General features: G+C 40.5%; 3 protein-coding genes across 3 annotated transcripts; all 3 read left to right on the forward strand.

Annotated features, from left to right (window-relative positions):
* The first annotated feature begins 1,621 nt into the window (after positions 1-1,621).
* On the forward strand, positions 1,622-5,986 carry LOC133735893 (uncharacterized). The gene is made up of 4 exons (XM_062163341.1): positions 1,622-2,734; positions 3,030-3,241; positions 3,757-4,231; positions 4,707-5,986. Exons 1-4 carry the CDS (start codon positions 1,637-1,639, stop codon positions 5,835-5,837), a joined length of 2,916 nt encoding a protein of 971 aa, XP_062019325.1. The 5' UTR covers positions 1,622-1,636; the 3' UTR covers positions 5,838-5,986.
* A 917-nt stretch (positions 5,987-6,903) lies between these two features.
* On the forward strand, positions 6,904-7,992 carry LOC133735894 (EID1-like F-box protein 3). Its single transcript, XM_062163342.1, has one exon. The coding sequence runs from the start codon at positions 6,947-6,949 to the stop codon at positions 7,802-7,804; it is 858 nt and encodes a 285-aa protein (XP_062019326.1). The 5' UTR covers positions 6,904-6,946; the 3' UTR covers positions 7,805-7,992.
* A 3,500-nt stretch (positions 7,993-11,492) lies between these two features.
* LOC133739547 (CSC1-like protein At4g02900) lies at positions 11,493-16,483 on the forward strand. Its single transcript, XM_062167329.1, has 12 exons — positions 11,493-11,654; positions 11,853-12,208; positions 12,309-12,458; positions 12,562-12,697; positions 12,897-12,998; positions 13,188-13,310; positions 13,429-13,509; positions 14,040-14,380; positions 14,478-14,723; positions 15,096-15,420; positions 15,525-15,758; positions 16,106-16,483. Exons 2-12 carry the CDS (start codon positions 11,895-11,897, stop codon positions 16,343-16,345), a joined length of 2,292 nt encoding a protein of 763 aa, XP_062023313.1. The 5' UTR covers positions 11,493-11,654; positions 11,853-11,894; the 3' UTR covers positions 16,346-16,483.
* The last annotated feature ends 1,501 nt before the right edge of the window (positions 16,484-17,984 follow it).

Consider the following 17,984-nt stretch of genomic DNA (forward strand, 5'->3'; position numbering starts at 1 on the left):
TTATATAGGCGATAACATACTTGGGCGACAAGTAGTTATTACCATACTTCTATGGTTGTATTTACTCATGCACTTATGATGACAATCATTGCTGCACTTATGACGGTTAATCACCTCGTACTTATGACGGTTAATCATTGCGCACTTATAATTGAAATAATTGCGCACAGTTATTATCATACTTGTGACCGTAATCATTATACCTTTTATGGCCGACATTTTCCATCGTATTAATGATCTAGTTAATTATCCTAATTATGGGTCTATAATAATTGACCACCCCCACAATGCCCCTAAATTTTCTCTTTAAACACTTGTTTAAAGAGGAAATTTCCAGATCTTTGGCTGCGTCAAATCTTGCCTTGAATATTTCCTCAAGCCCTAGCCGCCTTGACTAATTTCTCGAGCCCTGGCCTCCTCGATTCTTCGTCGAGGTGAAGAGTCATTTTCAACATGATGAGACATGGAATTGCCCCTATTTCCCTTTGAATCTGATAAACAACGTTTTATTCTTTTTAGCTACCGGCCTTGGATATTTACTTTGGCCACCAGCCTTACACATACATTTCAGCAACACCAGCCAAATATATATTTCGAATACAAAAGAAAGCGAAAATAAAAAAAATGATTACTAAAGGAAATAACCCTAGTCTATGTTACCCGGACTCTTGTCTCTTTGGGGCTTGTATTCTGTCACTCCCAATCCTTAGTGATAAAAATGAGATTCCCTGAGGTGTAGTTGCCGCCATCATTTTTTAGGGAAAAGTGGTTCCCATAGACGGTGCCACTTGTTGGTGATGAAAAATTCTGAAGAGGATTTTGATTCAATACTAATGAATGCGGACTTGAGCGTTGACTTCGAAATTGGATATTCAGTTAGAAGATGAGGGGGTACCTGCAAAAAGCCCTCTGATGCCTAAGTCAGTATATTTCTTAGTCGAGTGTAGTAGAAAGAATCGAAATGAGATTCATTACTTGGATGTCGAGCCTCCTTTATATAAGCGATAACATACTTGGGCTACAAGTCGTTGTACCCATTGCTTTTATGGCTATATTTACTCATGCACTTATGATGGCCATCATTGCTGCACGTATGACGGTTAATCATCGCGCACTTATTACGGTTAATAATTACGCACTTATAATTGTAATCATTGCGCACAGTTATTACCGTACTTATGACCGTAATCATTGTCGCTTTTATGACTAACATTTACAGCCGTATCAATGACCGAGTTAATTGTCCTAATTATAGGTCTAGAAATTGACCACCCCCCACAATGCCCCCAAATTTTCCCTTTGGACACTCGTCCTAAGAAGAAATTTCCAAATCCCTTGCTGCGTCGAATCTTGGCCCGACTCTTTATTTTCTAGGGCTTTGGCCGCCCCGACTTTTTCCTCGGGCCCTTGCCTCCTCGATTCTTTCCTCGAGGTGAAGAGTCACTTTCAGCATGAGACATGAAATTGTCTCTATTAGTCTATTTCGCTTTGAATATGATAAATAACGTTTTATTCTTTTTGACCTGCTCCCTTGGATATTTACTTTTCAAAAACAAAAGTAACAGGGCACGGATTCACATTTCGACATTTACATTCACAAGTCACAACAAGAAGAGAAGTTAATAACGTAGCTCATATGGGGGCAAACAAGTATCGAACTTGCGACCTGACTGAAGCTACAACTTTCATTTTGATGGACTCGATTTTAAACTCATCCTTGCAAGAAATCTGCTCGGAAGGTCCAAACGGTCTCCATCTTCAAACCCTCTCCTCCAGGCTCAACCTCTCTCCGCCACTCCAACAACCCCTATGGGCGGCGCTACTCTCCGTCCCCGCCCTCAAATTCCACACCCAAACCCAAACCCAAAACGCCACCGTTTCGCACCTCCGCACCGACCCTTCAATCCAGTCGTTCCGAGACGCCGAGAAGCTCAACCTGAAGCTCGTCGGCGACCAGCCTCTCCGCAACAACTTCCTCGGCCTCTACGACGTCCAGTCCGCATCCGACACCATGTGCGAGTACCAACGCAAAACCCTAGAGCGCGTGGCCGCGGCTGGGTCAAAGGGGATCACGCAGAGTCAACTATCCAAGGAGCTTGGGATTAGAGGTGAGAATTTCTTTTACAAATTGAGGAGGCTCGAATGTCGAGGCTTGATTGTGAAGCAACCATTGAATGATGATCATGATGATGATGCCAATGTGAGTGGGAGTACTAATTTAGTGTACTTAAATCGTTATGCAAAGCATCTAGGTCTAGGGTCTGAACAAAAAGCTGAGGCCACTAAATCTAAGGAGGAAGAGAATATGACTAAGAAGAGTGGTAATTTGATAGCGGAACTTTCAATTGAGCATCAAATTTACGAGCTAGTTAATGATGCGGGGTCAAGGGGGGTCATGGTGTTTAAGGTTGCAGAGAGGCTGGGAATTGATAGGAAAGAGAATAGGAAGAGGATTGAAAGTTTGTGCTCCAAGTTTGGGATGATAATGGATAAAGAGAAATGCGGAAAGACGCAAGTGTATCGAGTTTGGGCACCTGGGAAACGTAATGCTGAATCAGCTAATGCAATTCTGAATGAGTCTGAAAATGTTACTCAAAGTAAATTTAATGAAGATGTTCTTCGTGGGTCCGTTCAGAAAGGTGATACAGCAATAAATGATGTCTCATCAGGAATGCCACCTGCTGCGGAATGTGCTAGGCCCAGAAGGGGAAAAAGTGTACTTGAACCATCACAGGTCCTTGTTCTTATCCATTATTTTCAGAACTTTTCCTGGTCATCTTATTATTATCTTCGTTTCTGTATGTATGTTTCATGGTTTGCTCAGTGTTGATTGAGTATGATGAGCATAACTGGTCTTGACAGCATATGTCGGATTACACTTTAACTTCATTCATTAGAGGTAGTCATTCACGAAATATACAGACTTCTGTTTCATGCATGTATGCTCCTGTAAATTGTAACTTGTAATGCTATTTACTGTAGCTTGATGCGTGTTATGATACATGCGTAAAACATCTTAATGGATTCAGGATAAAGGGGATGAACGTCAATCTCTGGGAATTAGAAGCCGTTTGCAGAAAAGAAAGAGATCTTCTGAAGCAGCTTCTGTAAAGTTTATAGAAGTTGATGGCGTAACTGAGCACCGACCTGGACCAAATGAAGATGGTGAGGCGAGGTGTGCTTTTTCAAAGTCAAAATCAACATGTCAAAGAAGGTTTTTATGGACAGAGGAGGCTGATAGGTAAGGGAATAAGATGGGTAATATAATTATAGCTGTAAAAACTAATTATCTTAGGCTAGCTGTAAAGTCAATAAGGAAGCTACTATACAAAATGTCATGTTGACCATAAGAGCAATCTAACAAAGCTAGAAATGCATTCATTCATGTATTAAAAGCATGGGAGAATCATGGGTTTATTGGATATGAGAAGCCAACAGTCAATATTACATCAAAGCTTTAGTCAAGGAATCATGGATCTTGCACTTATGCACACATCATCGTTTTGGCTTAGGATAGTGACTGATGCTTGGACATAGAAATATTTCATTAGTTGGAATGAAATATGAAAATACAATAGTAATTCTTTCTTCTTCTTTCTTTCATTTCTTTTTCTTTTTTTCTTTCTGGTTTTATACTGCATGAAGAGTTTCCATGGTTTAAGACATGCATGCTGTTTGTTCTATGAATTTGCTGGTTTCTTTGTTCATTTTATGTAACCTAATTTTTACCGATATCTTTCATTTTTATACCTTCAGGCAATTAGTCATCCAATATGTAAGACGGTGTGCAACTCTTGGGGCAAAATATCATCACCAGATAAATTGGGCTTCACTTCCGGACCTTCCAGCGCCTCCAAGTACCTGCAAAAGAAGAATGTCATATCTGAAGCTCAGTAATGGAAAATTTAGAAACTCTTTAATGACACTGTGTAACATGCTCAGTAAACGGTATGCAAAGCTCCTGGAGAAAACCCAGACCAGGTCATTTTACCAAGATGATTGCGGATCACTTTTGCAAGGTTCAACAGAGGAGGGTTGTAACCAGAATTATCCTCTCAGTGACCGTGGGACAGGTCTTCAGGAAGAACAATGGGATGACTTTAATGACAAAAATATTAAAGAAGTGCTTGATCAGATACTTCACTATGTGAGGTTGACTAAATCTGTTGCCTCCAAAAGATGTGGAGCTTCCCGCGAGGAGGGTTCAGATCTTAATGCTAATGCTGAAGATGTAAGTATGCTTTTGAAAATGTCATGTCTGAAATAAATTTTAGTGAAGCATTAGTTGGCTTGGCCATTGTGCTATATGATTCGTCATAACCTATGTATCTGGCTCTTTCTCTGTCTCTATATCGGTCTAGATTATATTGAGTTTGAATTCTTGCTTCGCTCTTTTCTAGTGGTTCATCTAGTTTTAGTTTTTGCAGATTGTTTTAGACTTTAGATAACAAAACTGTGCTAGATCTTAGTTTTTGTGAATTTTTGGATTAAATGATTGACATGGAATGAACTGAATCCCAAGCTACCTGCAGATCCTGTTAGTCTTGTAGCTAGAGTGATGAGCACGCAGATCTACAAGTGTTCCATTTTTTTCTTTATAAAGTTTAAATTTCTAATGTTCTTTATCCAATTGTGTCCATGTTCCTCATCTATTGCTATGCACTTAATTAATATATTTTTCTTCTGGTGGACTTTCATTTTCCCAGGTTGGAGGCAGTGATTGTGAACCTTTGTCTCTCTCACCTCAGGTCTTCCCCAATATTTGCAAGTCACCATTTCCAGCTGATTCTGGCAAGAGAGCTGCCAAATTTGCTCATTGGCTCCACAAAAGAGATAGAGATCTTATGGGAAGGGGGCTTGATCTTCCTACAGCTATACAGTGTGGTGAACTTTTTCATTTGTTTGCTCTAGTTTTTTCAGGTGAATTGTCAATCTCCCCATGCTTGCCAGATGGAGTGGGAGAAGCAGAAGATTTGAGAAGCTCAAAACATAAAATTGGTAGGAATAAACATTTGGATGCTAAAAGACTAAAATCCTTGGTTGCAGAAAGTGAGATTATTTCCCGTCGAGAAAAAGGTTTCCCGGGTCTCATGGTATCTGTATGTCGTACAGCATCTTCTACAGCCTATTGTGAAAATTTGTTCAAAGATGATGATACTCTTACCGGTGACAAGCATTGTGGTGAAAATTATCAGCAAGACAGTACTTCAGGTATGAATCAGATTAGAGGAAACCTCAATTCAGGCATTGTTATCCCTGTGGCAGAGACCTGTAGTGAATCAGCTGGCGAAGGTATCCTCCATCCTGGAAATTGTGATATTGGTGGAACTCTTTTGATAGGGAAAAAAAATATGAATGTTAATGATGCACATAATGTGACTATTCTTAATTCTCCTAAAGAGGTTGCTGAGCGTCCGTCTGAAAAACTAACCAGCGGTGTGGAAGGCAAAGTTATCTCACCTAGAGGAGATTTTGATGAATGTTCTAAACTCTCTTCTGGTGAATTATGTGTGCCACTTCTTCCTTGGATAAATGGGGACGAGACCATCAACAAGACTATCTTCATGCAACGTGTTTTTGGGATTGTGATGCAAAACCCCGGGATATTAGAGGGTGAAATTATCCGTAAGATGGATGTACTGAATCCGCAGAGTTGTAGAAAATTGTTGGCGGAGATGATTGAAGCAAAACATCTTCATGTCAGGACAATGCGCCAAGCCACATCCAATGGCCCCCCAGCATTTCTAGGGAACCTATTAGGAAGCAGCCTCACCCAATCAAAGGTGGTTTTCCGTAGGCATCTCTTTGCAAATTCCATGAGCGCGTTCTTGCTATAGTGATGCTTTTAGCTTTGTAGAACAGTGAAAGTACATTGTAATTAGCATTCCTATTCTGTACAGTGAAAGTACATTGTAGTGAAGAATCTTAACACTAACAAGTACTGTATATAGGTAAACTCATGAATTATATCATGAATGTTTGACAATATGACATTAATATGGATAGACTGCTTTGTGGATTAAATGGTTGAGGCATAAATTAATTCAGGTGATTACAATACATTATTCGCACTTTAGCTTCCAAATCGATGTTCAATGATTCTTCTTTTTTCCTGGTTACGTAGAAAGAAAAACTATTGATCTTGAGTCTTGACTTATTCTGGTCTTGTTCTACCGACATGTTAGAGAAAAGGGTTAAGTTGGTAACACGTTGTTTTCTGTGAACATCATAAGATAGGGGCCATTCTTGTTCCAGAATGCCAGATCTCAATTCTCAAACTGTACCTTTCTCTTCTCCACCTAAAAATAGAACAGCAGAAAGTGAGAGCAGGTGTGAACGCGGCTATTAAAGGAAAAAAAATTTAAAAACTAGAAAAGCCAAAGTGATCATGAGTCTTCAGACCAAAGCATGTCAGTCCCCACTGACGGAGTAAACGTTAAAATTTTGGCGGGGGGGGGGGACCAACCAAAACACCTCCTTTCCTCAATTCCATTTTGGTCCATAACGTGACCACGTGAAGACAAATAGCTCACCCAAAATTTATTTGAATTACACGTGGTGCCCTTTCCAGACAACACGTGCCATCGAAAGCATATCCCCACCTGCGATTCTTGTTCTCCCTCCGCTCATCCGGTATCAGATATTTTTGTTCCGGGGGGGGGGGGCGGAAGAGATATTTCCAGGCAACTCGACACGTGGCGCTTCATGATGTAACGCCTCGATTCGATATCCCACCAATCTCAGCAATAACAACCCAACACGCGTCTCCACCGCCAATGGCCACATGACACGTTACTCTGCGCTCGCGGGAAATAAGGTAGCGGATCGCCCACTCCAGTAGGGACACGTGGCCATCTACTGTGCTCCCCGGGTTTTGCTATATATAACCGCGGAAATAGCTCCGACGCAAAAAACGGAGGAGGGGGGGGGTTCGATTTCCGGAAAAATGAGTGCGAGGCAGCGAGTGAGGGCGAGTGAGGGCTCCGACTCGGGCGAGTTGGGGATTCACAACGAGCGCGTGCTTTATCTCGTCTTCGAGTCCATGAAATGGGACATCCACGCGCTCTGCTCCACCGCCTCTGTCAACCGGAAGCTGCGCGCCGTCGTCAACCGCCTGCTCTGGCGGGAGGTCTGCCTCTACCGCGCGCCGCGGATGACAGCGACCTTGACGAACGGCGCCCTCAACGGGCGGATCGGCGGCGGGTGGCACACGCTCGCCAAGCTCATGTTCTTCTGCTGCGGCTGCAAGCCGACTCGGCATTTCAAGCTGAGTCAACCCACCCCGGGTCACCGGGTCAAGGCGTCGCGGTTCTCGAAGACCTCCGGCCAGAGCTTCCTGTCGAAGAACTGCCGGGGGGACCTGCTCTACGTCAGCGACATGTGCGAGCACCAGACCGGGGATAAGGAGGAGGATCACCTCGGGATCTACCGAGGGGTGTTTCGGGGATTTCACAGGTCGAGGACGATGGCCTGCTTGATCGAGCGGCGGGTGAAGCTGGAGGAGAGCGTCATGTGCCCTTACTGTGGGGCCCGCGTGTGGAGCATGACCGCGGCTCGGCTCGTCCCCAAGAGCGCGGCGCGGCGGCTCGGCTCGCACGACGGGGCGTTGGAGTATTTCGTGTGCGTGAACGGGCACTTGTACGGCAGTTGCTGGCTGGTGCCGTTGTCGTCGGATGAGGATGAGGATGAGGAGGAGGAGGAGGTGGAATATTATTCGGACGGTCGCCGTAGAATTACCTACGACGACCGGACGGCGACGAATGGAAGCCTCGGCTCGATGGGAGAGGAAGTTGTGGAGGACTAGTGGATGTGCGATTGCTTTGTTTGGACTTGTGGAGTTGGATCGTTAGCCGTCGTTTTTTTTTTTTTGGTGATCCACATCATTGATGACGTGGTAATAGATTAGCATAACTTAGGCAGACGTGTAAACTGTTTGATTTTTATTTTTGTGGGATTTATAAATGCATAATGCAAGTTGGACTGGTTTTCATTTTTGCTGGAGTTGTTTTACTTTATGCTTGTTTTTGTTTGTTTGTTTCCCGGCTCAATTTTTAGGTGGAGAGTGCGAGATACATGAATTAGAACCCCCCTTTCAGACCTCTTCATTTGCTATCTAGACCTCTCCTAATTTTTGTAAAATTTTATTTCCTACTTTATCCCTTTTGAAAACTATGTTGAGTCATCTGAGGAGAAGAGAACAACCATCTCTCTCAATTTTACCGAATTGCAGACATCATGAGTAAACCCCTTTCCACTTAACTACAAGCCAAAGAGATTAATCAACAAGCTTTATTCTTGTTCAACCTAAGCCCTGCATAACCGGTAATGCATAGCTTCCATATACATTGAAACTTGTTCTCAAATCTAAGATTGAATTAAGACCCAGCAGCTCAAGTAATTTGGCTGGGCTAATGTTTAGATGGAAGAAAAACATGAAAAATGGTTGGGCTGAGCTCCAAATTAAAGGAAAAAAAAAATCTGTACTTCTAGAGCAAATCAATGTGTTGGGATGATTGTTTCTTTATATATAAAAATATAATTACAAAAACAATAAGAGTTGAAGTTTTCTTTGACGTAATTATGCTCTAGGCAAACTTGATTGATCAAGTAATTATGAACTCATTACATCTTAAAATTTGCAAATCCCATGATGTATGTACAGATTGAATATTGGCCAGAATTCATGCTTTAATTGAAGAACGAAAGATATTGTCATCAAGAGTAGTATGAGAGCCAATAACAAAACGAGAAGAGTTGATTTAAAAAAAAAAAAAAAAAAAAAATTCTGCAACCTTAGTTCCCTAGCCTTGAAATGAGTTTTCTTTGACGTCTTGGCGTAGTTCCTTAATTATAGAGTTATGTATCTACTGGGTCTTATAGTTTTGAATCCTTTGATGTCTTTGTTGGTCGCTTTGCTGCTGAAATAAAGTTTGGGTACTTCAATACGTTGCCAAAGGTGGATTCTTATTGTTCTTTCAGGTCTTGTGGCTGACAAAGAAGGCATCAGCGTCAGCGTAGGTGAAGCAAAAGTAAAGGTTCAGAAATGGAGGTCTCTGCTAAGTGCTAACAGTTATATTCAATTGTTTTTCTTAATAGAGGGTAAAACGGGAAAATAATTTTTACAAAAATTAATAGAGGTCTAGATAGCAAATTTGGAGGTCTGACTAGAACCACTCATATGAATAATAGGATTTGTGTTGCTTCTAGCTCCTACCTCAGCTGATTTTAAAGTCTAACGAATACGTTGTCCCATCTTGAGAAATTCTTACATAAAGCAAACGTATTACGTGGAGATGGGGTTACCAATCAAAATTTTAAAAAATTTAAGTGTGTTTTGAAATTATCTTATTTTATTAAAATGAATACCCAAAACACTCCCCTGCATTGGAGTTGGACGGAGGAGCCTACGGGGACGTCGTGGAGGGGGAGGCTGGACCGATCTGGCTTGGAGGGTCAGCTGGTGGTTGGCGGAACGGGGTTGCCTTGATCTTTGGAGGCTTCGCTGGGCGGAATCCTATCGAATGGGATCTGACCTCCGATCTAGTCTGGTCTGGTGGCTACTCTGGGACGGGAAACCCCAGATCGGGGGTGATGGCTGGTTCGTTCCCGATCTGGCTTTGGGGGAGTGGTGGTGCTGAGGTGGTGGTGAAGTGTGCGGAGAGCGGTGGTGTGTTTGTTCGTGGCTCCGATCGTGGTGGCGGTGGTCCGGTGGGAGAGGTGGTGCGACGGCGATGGTTTCCTGCTCGCTTGGATGGACCTCGGGCCTTGTGACTTTGGGCCCAGACTTTGCTGTAGTGGGCCTGCTATGGGCTGAAGATGGGGTTGGGTCTCACGTGTTGGGCCTGGCCTTAGGTTTTAATTTCTTTTATGTTTTTACTTATTTATGTTAAACTTTATTGCGCATTATGCGAGCAATAAGTCCCTCCCAATTTGGGTTAGGGCTTATGGTTTAGGGTTTTGGTTTGTGGTATTAGCAGGTGTTCTAGTTGTGTTAGGTATTAGTTGTTGGGTCGGGCGCACTGTAAGTTGTGGCAGAGACAATCTTCTCTTTGGCCGTCTAGAGGGTCGTTCCTATTCTGGAGTTGGGTCAGCAGCGATGGCGAAAAAGTCTAGCCGTGGCATAGACAATTATCCTTGGCCTTCTAGTGGGTCGTTCCTTTCTGGTTTCAGGTCGGAGGCGATGGCGATTTGGAGCATCAATGGATTGATGGTGTTGACATTAAGGTGGTGACGGTGTTGGGTTTACTTTAGTCCCATGTCCGACAGTCCAGCAATTCAATTTGGTCGGGTTCGAAGTCACAACGAGTGTTGGCTTGGTCGATCAAAGGCAGGTCAGGTGGACTTTGGGTGGCGAGTTAGTGTTGACAAAGTTGAGTATTACGGATCCATTGCTCCTGCGCATGTTGTCTTTGCCATATAGTTATTGTGCAAGTTTTTTTAGTCGGAGCCCTTCTGGCTCCTTCAGTCAGTCATTATAGAGTTCCAGTGTAAAGTCTAGTGGCTATTTATATGTCAGAAATGTTGCCCAAATTCATTGTAACCAGTTCATTATTAATGAAATTTCTTATTGATCAAAAAAAAAAAAACACTCCCCTGCATATGCACCGAATAGATGAATTTACATCTTATATCTTTCAAATTAAGCAATAGTCATTTTCTTAAATTCTTTGGACCTCTAACCCTAATCATCTTAAATTCTTTGGACCTCTAACCCTAATAAGCTCCAACGAGTCCAATCAATATTCATGATTTTCGTAACCAACAAATGCATTATAAATAAAGCTAAGCAACTGATTTTCCTATATTGGTTTTGTAACCAACCTTCGTAGGTCGAAGCTACATACCCAAATTTGCAACTCGAATTTTCTCACACCGACATCTTAAATGACCATAGGAAGCTAGACAAGTTGAGCCCAAAAATCTCAGCATTACAACTTCAGCATACCCAAAAATCTTGGCATCACAGCTTTAACTTTAATCGATCCTCATTTATTGTCATCAAGCCTCAAGAAAATATCACATGGTACACGTACGAGAGTGACGAGACTTTTGTTGCAATTATATAAGCCCGTTGAGATCTTCCACAAAACAAAAGAACCAGTAGACACGATTGTGATTGTCTCTAAGATATGAATCAAAAGCAATCTATAGACTATAGTTGTAAGAGACACGTCATCATGACTGAAATCAAGAGGGTGAGTTCTAAGTTCAGAACTCACACTTAAAATATGCCAACAAGGTCTCAAGGTGCTGAAGACGAATAGAGTTTTTTTTTTTTTTTTTTTTAATCTAATCTGAGCGCATTTCAGTTTTGATTAAAAAAGAAAAAGAAAAATAAGAACAATAAGAACAATATCAAAAAATAATTTTCATAGAAAATAATCGAGGGGTAATTTGGTCAAATAACAGATTCAAATATGCCACGTATGATATATATATATATATATATAACGTTACACGCGTAAGTGCAGCGAGGCCAAACACACCTCCGAGCTTATTGCCGCCATCGAACGGCTCTGTCCATTCTGCTTCCTTCCCTTCCCAAACTGATCCATTCTCTCTGCAATTTTCGATTCTCCCTTCAATCAACCTCATCTTCAATTCCCATTCAACCCGAACCGCCGCACCGGCCGACGCTTATCTACATTATACAGGTAACTAATTCATCATGCATGCAATTCTACTGCATTCGCTTTTGTGTACGAAAAATATGCCAGAAAATGAAACTCGTGTTACCTCTGATCACATACATTTCGTTTAGAACAATGTGACTGCATGCACGGATGCATTTGATGTTCGTGGGAAAAGTCCTCGGTGATCAGAGTTGGGATTTTGGTTGTTGTAAATTGCAGGAGGGAGGAGGAAGCTAGTTATATATATATTGAGTATCCGAAATGGCGGATCTTCTAGAAATCTTGACGTCAGCAGGTATTAACCTGGCGACAGCATTGGGGTTCCTTGTGGCGTTTGCTTTGCTGCGGCTTCAGCCCATCAACGACAGAGTCTACTTCCCGAAATGGTACCGAAAAGGGATCAGAGGGAGCCCGACGAGCTCCGGGACCTTTGCCAAGAGGTTTGTCAACTTGGATGCCATGACCTACATCAAGTTTCTGAATTGGATGCCTGCAGCACTGAGGATGCCGGAGCCTGAGCTCATTGATCACGCCGGGCTAGACTCTGCTGCCTACATTCGGATTTATGTACTTGGGTAAGCTCATTCATGAATCATAATGCTTGATGGTTAAGTGTAGTACGTAGCTAGTATCATTGTCACATGACTGTTGTTGAGTTAATGACACTATTTGCAGCTTGAAGATATTCTTCCCCATAACTGTTCTTTCACTTGCGGTTTTGATTCCTCTCAATTACACGAACGACACGCTGGAAAAATTCAAGGAAGTAGAATACAGCGACATTGATAAAATCTCGATATCCAATGTCCCTAATGCATCTCTTAAGTGAGTTTGTTTTTTTTTAATTGTTTGGTTAACTAGTACAACGTTCAAAGAGGAAATGTGATGATCATACTTTCCAAATATGGAAATTTTGTTTATCTTCTAGGTTCATTGGACATCTCATATTGTCTTATGTCTTCTCAATTTGGACGTGCTTTGTTTTATACCACGAGTACAAGACAGTGGCTACTAAAAGGCTTCAATTTTTAGCATCTCAAAAACGCCGTCCAGATCAATTTTCGGTGAGAGCATTTACTTGGTGGTCTATTTTGTTTCTTTAATGTGCCACTGAAACCAGTAATGTATAAATCGATCAATATGTTTCATGAATGCATAAGCATTTGATAGTCCCCTATTACAATCTACCTCATGCATAGTCTCATAGCTAGGTCAGAGTTGAGCTTGCTGCTTATCCTATTCATTATTCTATGTCCCTAACAGGTTCTTGTGAGGAATGTACCGCCAGATCCTGATGAATCAGTCAGTGAGCATATCGAACACTTCTTTTGCGTAAACCATCCCAATGACTATCTTACACATCAAGTATGCAACTCTATTGACTTGTTTTGATTTTATTAGTTTGAGTACTGATGAAGGAACCAGCATTGGTCACATCATAAATTGACCATTCAGAAGTCACTTATGAAAGCAAAGATGGGATGTTTTATATCTGCAGTTGTTTCTAAGTGATGCTACAATTTTGATTCTGTTTCTGTTTTAAAATATTTGCAGGTTGTATATAATACAAATAAACTTGCAAAGTTGGTTGCACGGAAGAAGAGTTTGAAAAATAGGTTTGTGTACTACCAAAATAAGTATGAGAGAAATCCAGATAAATCAAGGCCTACTACAAAGGTTTCTTTCTTTACTTGATATTATTATTATTTTTTAATTATAAATATCTTTGTCATTGAGAGTGCCATTTTGATAATAGAATCATCTCTATTGAGTTCATCATCTCATATCCCATTAGACAGGTTTCTTGGGCCTGTTGGGAGACAAAGTGGACGCAATTGATTACTACACAACTGAGATTGAAAAGTTGAGCGAAGAAGTGAGTATTGATTAATGTAGTATTTCGGACTGTCATTTCTTTTAAAGTTTATTCCTATTTGTCATGTCATATAGAGCCTCTTTTACTGCTTTTGTTGTTACGGGTGGATTTCTAAGCATGTCGAAGAGGAGGCAGAAATTAAAAAACAGCCTGACAAATTGTACAATAGAATTAATTTGTGGAAGGTTTGTGAAAGTTTCAATGTGGGTGTCAAACAGAGTACTTATGACAAGCAACAAAAGAAAAGAAAAAACTCAAGTCTCACGGTTAGTGAAATTCAACACCTACATTATCACACCCAGTCTTGTTCTGGTGTTCAAAATTGACAAAATGAAACTTCTGGGAAAACAATGTTATGCCTCCTTAGTTGTACCATTCCTCTGTACAAGTTTATAATAATCCTATGCTTTTTACATATGCTAGCTAGCTAATATCAATGCCAATAAATTTTCACTGTTCTTCCTAAAATGAATGGGAAGTGAGTATTTGTTTTCCTGTTCTAGATGCATAATAATGTAGCTTTCATGCAGGAGAAAAAAGAAAGAGAAAGAGTTGCGAGTGATCCTGAAGCCATAATGCCAGCAGCATTTGTTTCATTCAAATCGCGATGGGGAGCAGCTGTATGTGCTCAAACTCAGCAATCAAGTAATGCTACCATCTGGTTGACAGAATGGGCTCCTGAGCCACGTGACATCTATTGGAGAAATCTTTCAATTCCATACGTTGAGCTCAATGTGCGGAAACTGCTCATGGCTGTTGCTTTCTTTGTTCTCATTTCCTTTTTTATGATTCCAATAGCATTGGTCCAAACTCTAGCCAACATTGACAATCTTAAGAAGGCCCTTCCTTTCTTGGAGCCAATAATAGAGAAGTGTGTGCCTATTTCATGCTTTTAGTGATTGTTTTCTTTTGTAAAAGTGCCATCTAGTTTTACGGCCTAATAATGTGTTTCAAATCTTGTTCTTCAGGCAGCAAGTTAAGTCTGTCATCCAAGGATTTCTTCCAGGAATTGCATTGAAGATATTCCTTGCTATACTTCCTATGATTCTAATGCTCATGTCAAAAATAGAGGGTTATACATCACTCTCATCTCTGGATAGGAGATCTGCTGCGAAGTATTATTTATTCATCCTTATCAACATGTTTCTGGGAAATATTGTTGCAGGAACAGCATTTGAGCAGCTTGAGGAATTTACTAGCCAGGCCTCATCAGAGTAATAATCTGCAACTCTTTCAAGAAAACATATTAGGAAAAAAGCAACTATATACATCTCACAACTCCCAAATTATGTGCAGTGGAACTCAACTTTGTTGAGATCTTAATGATGCATGATCTAGCATGTAGAAATTATTGATATGTGTTAATATACTTTACTTTTTCCCTTTGTCTATCAAACGACAGTAATTTTTTCTTATTGTATGTTATATTCTGTTGTGTTGATCTCAAACACCTGTTTTAACAAGTAGAAATCAGTATATCTGAAGCCGTCAGCCACAGTTGCTTTTTTTGAATGTAGACTTGGAATTCTCACTTTATCTTTTCATGAAGAGATAATCTTACAGGAAACATACTGCTGGTTTTGTAGATATTTAAAAACTATTGGGAGGACCATGCCAATGAAAGGCACATTCTTCATCACTTATATAATGGTTGATGGTTGGAGTGGAATTGCTGCAGAAATCATCAGATTGGTTCCGCTAGCTCTATACCACTTCAAAAACACATTTTTGGTTAAGACAGAAGAAGATAGGGAGGAAGCAATGAATCCTGGTTCCTTGGCATTTGCTACAAATGAACCTAGAATACAGTTCTATATGTTGCTGGGGCTTGTATATTCTGTTGTCACTCCTTTACTTCTTCCATTTATTCTTATCTTCTTTGCTTTTGCCTACGTGGTTTTCCGTCACCAGGTGGGTTATACTACTTCTCAGTCAGGCTCAAAATTCTGGTCTATCATCTTCTGCTGATCTCATTGTTTACATGTTACTAATCGTTTTTGTTCCCTTCTTGCCAGATTATTAATGTCTATGATCAGAAATATGAGAGTGGTGCAGCCTTCTGGCCGCGTGTGCATATGCGTGTAATTATTGGCCTAATCGTATCCCAAGTCCTTGTAATTGGACTATTTAGCACATTAGATGTGCAGTATTCAACATATATTCTCATTCCACAACCTATTTTGACATTCTGGTTCTATAGAGTCTGCAAGGGTCGTTTCGAACCAGCATTCGTGACATTTCCTTTACAGGTCAGATTGAATTTTCCAGTACAAGTTCCTTTGGTTATACAATTACTTCCGGTTTAGTCATTGCACACACCTTTTATGTAAACTCTGCTATGATGCGAGTGATATATCTCTGCATGCTTTCCACTTTCCAGTGTGGTGACATCTCTAGAACTTTGCAAAGTCAGTTCCTCTCCAGAGGTCTGGAATGATAATAAAGTTACTCAAAGCTTTGCTTATGTTCTTAAACAAATCCGTACACATACTAATAAAGTTTACTGCATGCTTCTTTCTAATAGCAACAATTGTAAGACCTTTTTGCTTTGCGTTGATCATTGTATCGTATTCTCAGAGTGTTTGACAATGCGCAGGATGCAATGGTAAAGGATACAGTTGAACGAGCTACTGAACCAACCTTGAATTTGTTGGCCTATCTTAGGGATGCTTATGTACATCCTGACTTCAAGGGAGGGGAGATGTACAAACCCGAAGCCATTGACGAAGAAGAGAGAAATCCTCTTGTTCCTACAAAGAGAACATCTCAAATGGCATCTCAAACTGGTAGTAAACACGAGTCTGAAGGCTCTGAAGGACCTTTTTTGAAATCTTAGGAAACCCCTTCTTTTAGTCTATACCTTTAAATGTTAGTGTTCTGTTTTCTACATGTTCTCGTATAGTTGCACCAAGATCACATCATATTGACATATTCCTCCTCTTGTCTATAATAGGAAATATAATGTACTCGAAAATCATTGATCATGTACACTGTCAAGTGAGAGTGATTTTACATGTTTACTAACTTCTTAAGAGAGCAGTGGAGATCAGTAATTCTCACCAGCTACCTAACCCAGATGTTGTCCAGAAGAAAATAAGATCAATATTTGTTTTTACTTTATTAAATATAATATCATAATCAATAGAATATGTTGAATAAAACGGTCATGTCACGTAGTAGGTTCAAAGTTCAAACAATCAAAGAACTCAATTCCAAAATCTCATATATTGCCATACTTTTGCTCCCATGTAGTACTAAAATTATCTTTAGGATTAAATTCTGTTTAGTCCCTGTACTATGACTATTTTTTCGTTTCAGTCCCTGACATTCTCAATTAATCTGAAAAGTTCCTAACGTCAAAATTTTCGTCTGATTGGTCCCTCCCGCGTCAAATTAGGAGTTGACCTTAGGTGAAATGTCCAATATACCCCTCTGTTATTTCTTTTTCTCTTTTTTTTTTCTTTTTCCTTTTTAATTTCTTTTTTTCTTTTTTTCTTTTTTCTTTTTTCTTTTTAATTTCTTTTTTTCTTTTTTATTTTTTTATTTTTCCTTTTTAATTTCTTTTTTCTTTTTTCTTTTTCTTTTTTAATGACCATCGTATCCTGCTGCATCGGTAGCGCCACGTCAGCGAACCAATCCAGATCGATCCGAAACCCCAATTCTTGTTCTTCATGCTGGCGGCCCTTTTTGATTTCTTTTTTCTTTTTCCTTTTTGATTTCTTTTTTCCTTTTCCTTTTTTTGTTTTCTTTTTTCCTTTTTAATTTCTTTTTTCCTTTTTCTTTTCTTTTTTCTTTTTTCTTTTTCCTTTTTAATGACCATCGTATCCTACTGCATCAGTAGCGCCACGTTGGCGAACCAATCCAGATCGACCCGAAACCCCAATTATTATTCTCCACGCCGGCGGCCATTTTCCTTTTCCATCACTATTCTTCTTCTTCACTTCTGGTTTTGGTCAACTTGGCCGTCAAAAACCATCATTTCAACCAGACCCAAAATCCAAATCACCATTTTGAGCAAGACCCAAAAACCTTAGGGTCTGAAAAAATGGTAGTTTTCAGTGAAAAGTTTCCAGATTAAGGCTTGATGTGGAGAGAGAAAGTGAGATTTGAGTGGGAGAGAGAGAAGTAGGCTGTGAAAACAAGAGGGGAGTGGTTTAGCGGCGAATTTCCGAACTAATTGGGATCTGCTTGTGTTTGGGAGATGGCGTCGGCGATGATGGAGGCGAGGGCGGATCCCAACAGAGGGAGATGGCTTCAGAGAAGGTGAAGAAGTGATCGATCAGCTCCTTGCCTCTTGCTTTTGCTCAATGTCCATCGCTGCACCGCCAAGCTAGGTCTTTGTTGGGTTTGGTTTCAATTTGGGGAGAGAAACAGATAGGTTGTGGAGTTTGATCGGAATGGGATTGGTGGGTTGAGGAAGGAGAAAGTAGGCAAAATGAAAAGAAAAAAAGAAATTAAAAAGGAACAAGAAAAAA

Source organism: Rosa rugosa, chromosome 3 (genome assembly GCF_958449725.1).
Source record: "Rosa rugosa chromosome 3, drRosRugo1.1, whole genome shotgun sequence".
Taxonomy (NCBI): Eukaryota; Viridiplantae; Streptophyta; class Magnoliopsida; order Rosales; family Rosaceae; genus Rosa; species Rosa rugosa.

Bases quoted from the DNA above. Each gene is read 5' to 3' on its own strand.
- LOC133735893 (XM_062163341.1), top strand. From the start codon at position 1,637: ATGGGGGCAAACAAGTATCGAACTTGCGACCTGACTGAAGCTACAACT. The intron at 3,242-3,756 runs GTAAGGGAATAA...TTATACCTTCAG, and splicing joins TGGACAGAGGAGGCTGATAG to GCAATTAGTCATCCAATATG. The intron at 4,232-4,706 runs GTAAGTATGCTT...TCATTTTCCCAG, and splicing joins TTAATGCTAATGCTGAAGAT to GTTGGAGGCAGTGATTGTGA.
- LOC133735894 (XM_062163342.1), top strand. From the start codon at position 6,947: ATGAGTGCGAGGCAGCGAGTGAGGGCGAGTGAGGGCTCCGACTCGGGC.
- LOC133739547 (XM_062167329.1), top strand. From the start codon at position 11,895: ATGGCGGATCTTCTAGAAATCTTGACGTCAGCAGGTATTAACCTGGCG. The intron at 12,459-12,561 runs GTGAGTTTGTTT...TTTATCTTCTAG, and splicing joins GTCCCTAATGCATCTCTTAA to GTTCATTGGACATCTCATAT. The intron at 14,381-14,477 runs GTGTGTGCCTAT...CTTGTTCTTCAG, and splicing joins TTGGAGCCAATAATAGAGAA to GCAGCAAGTTAAGTCTGTCA.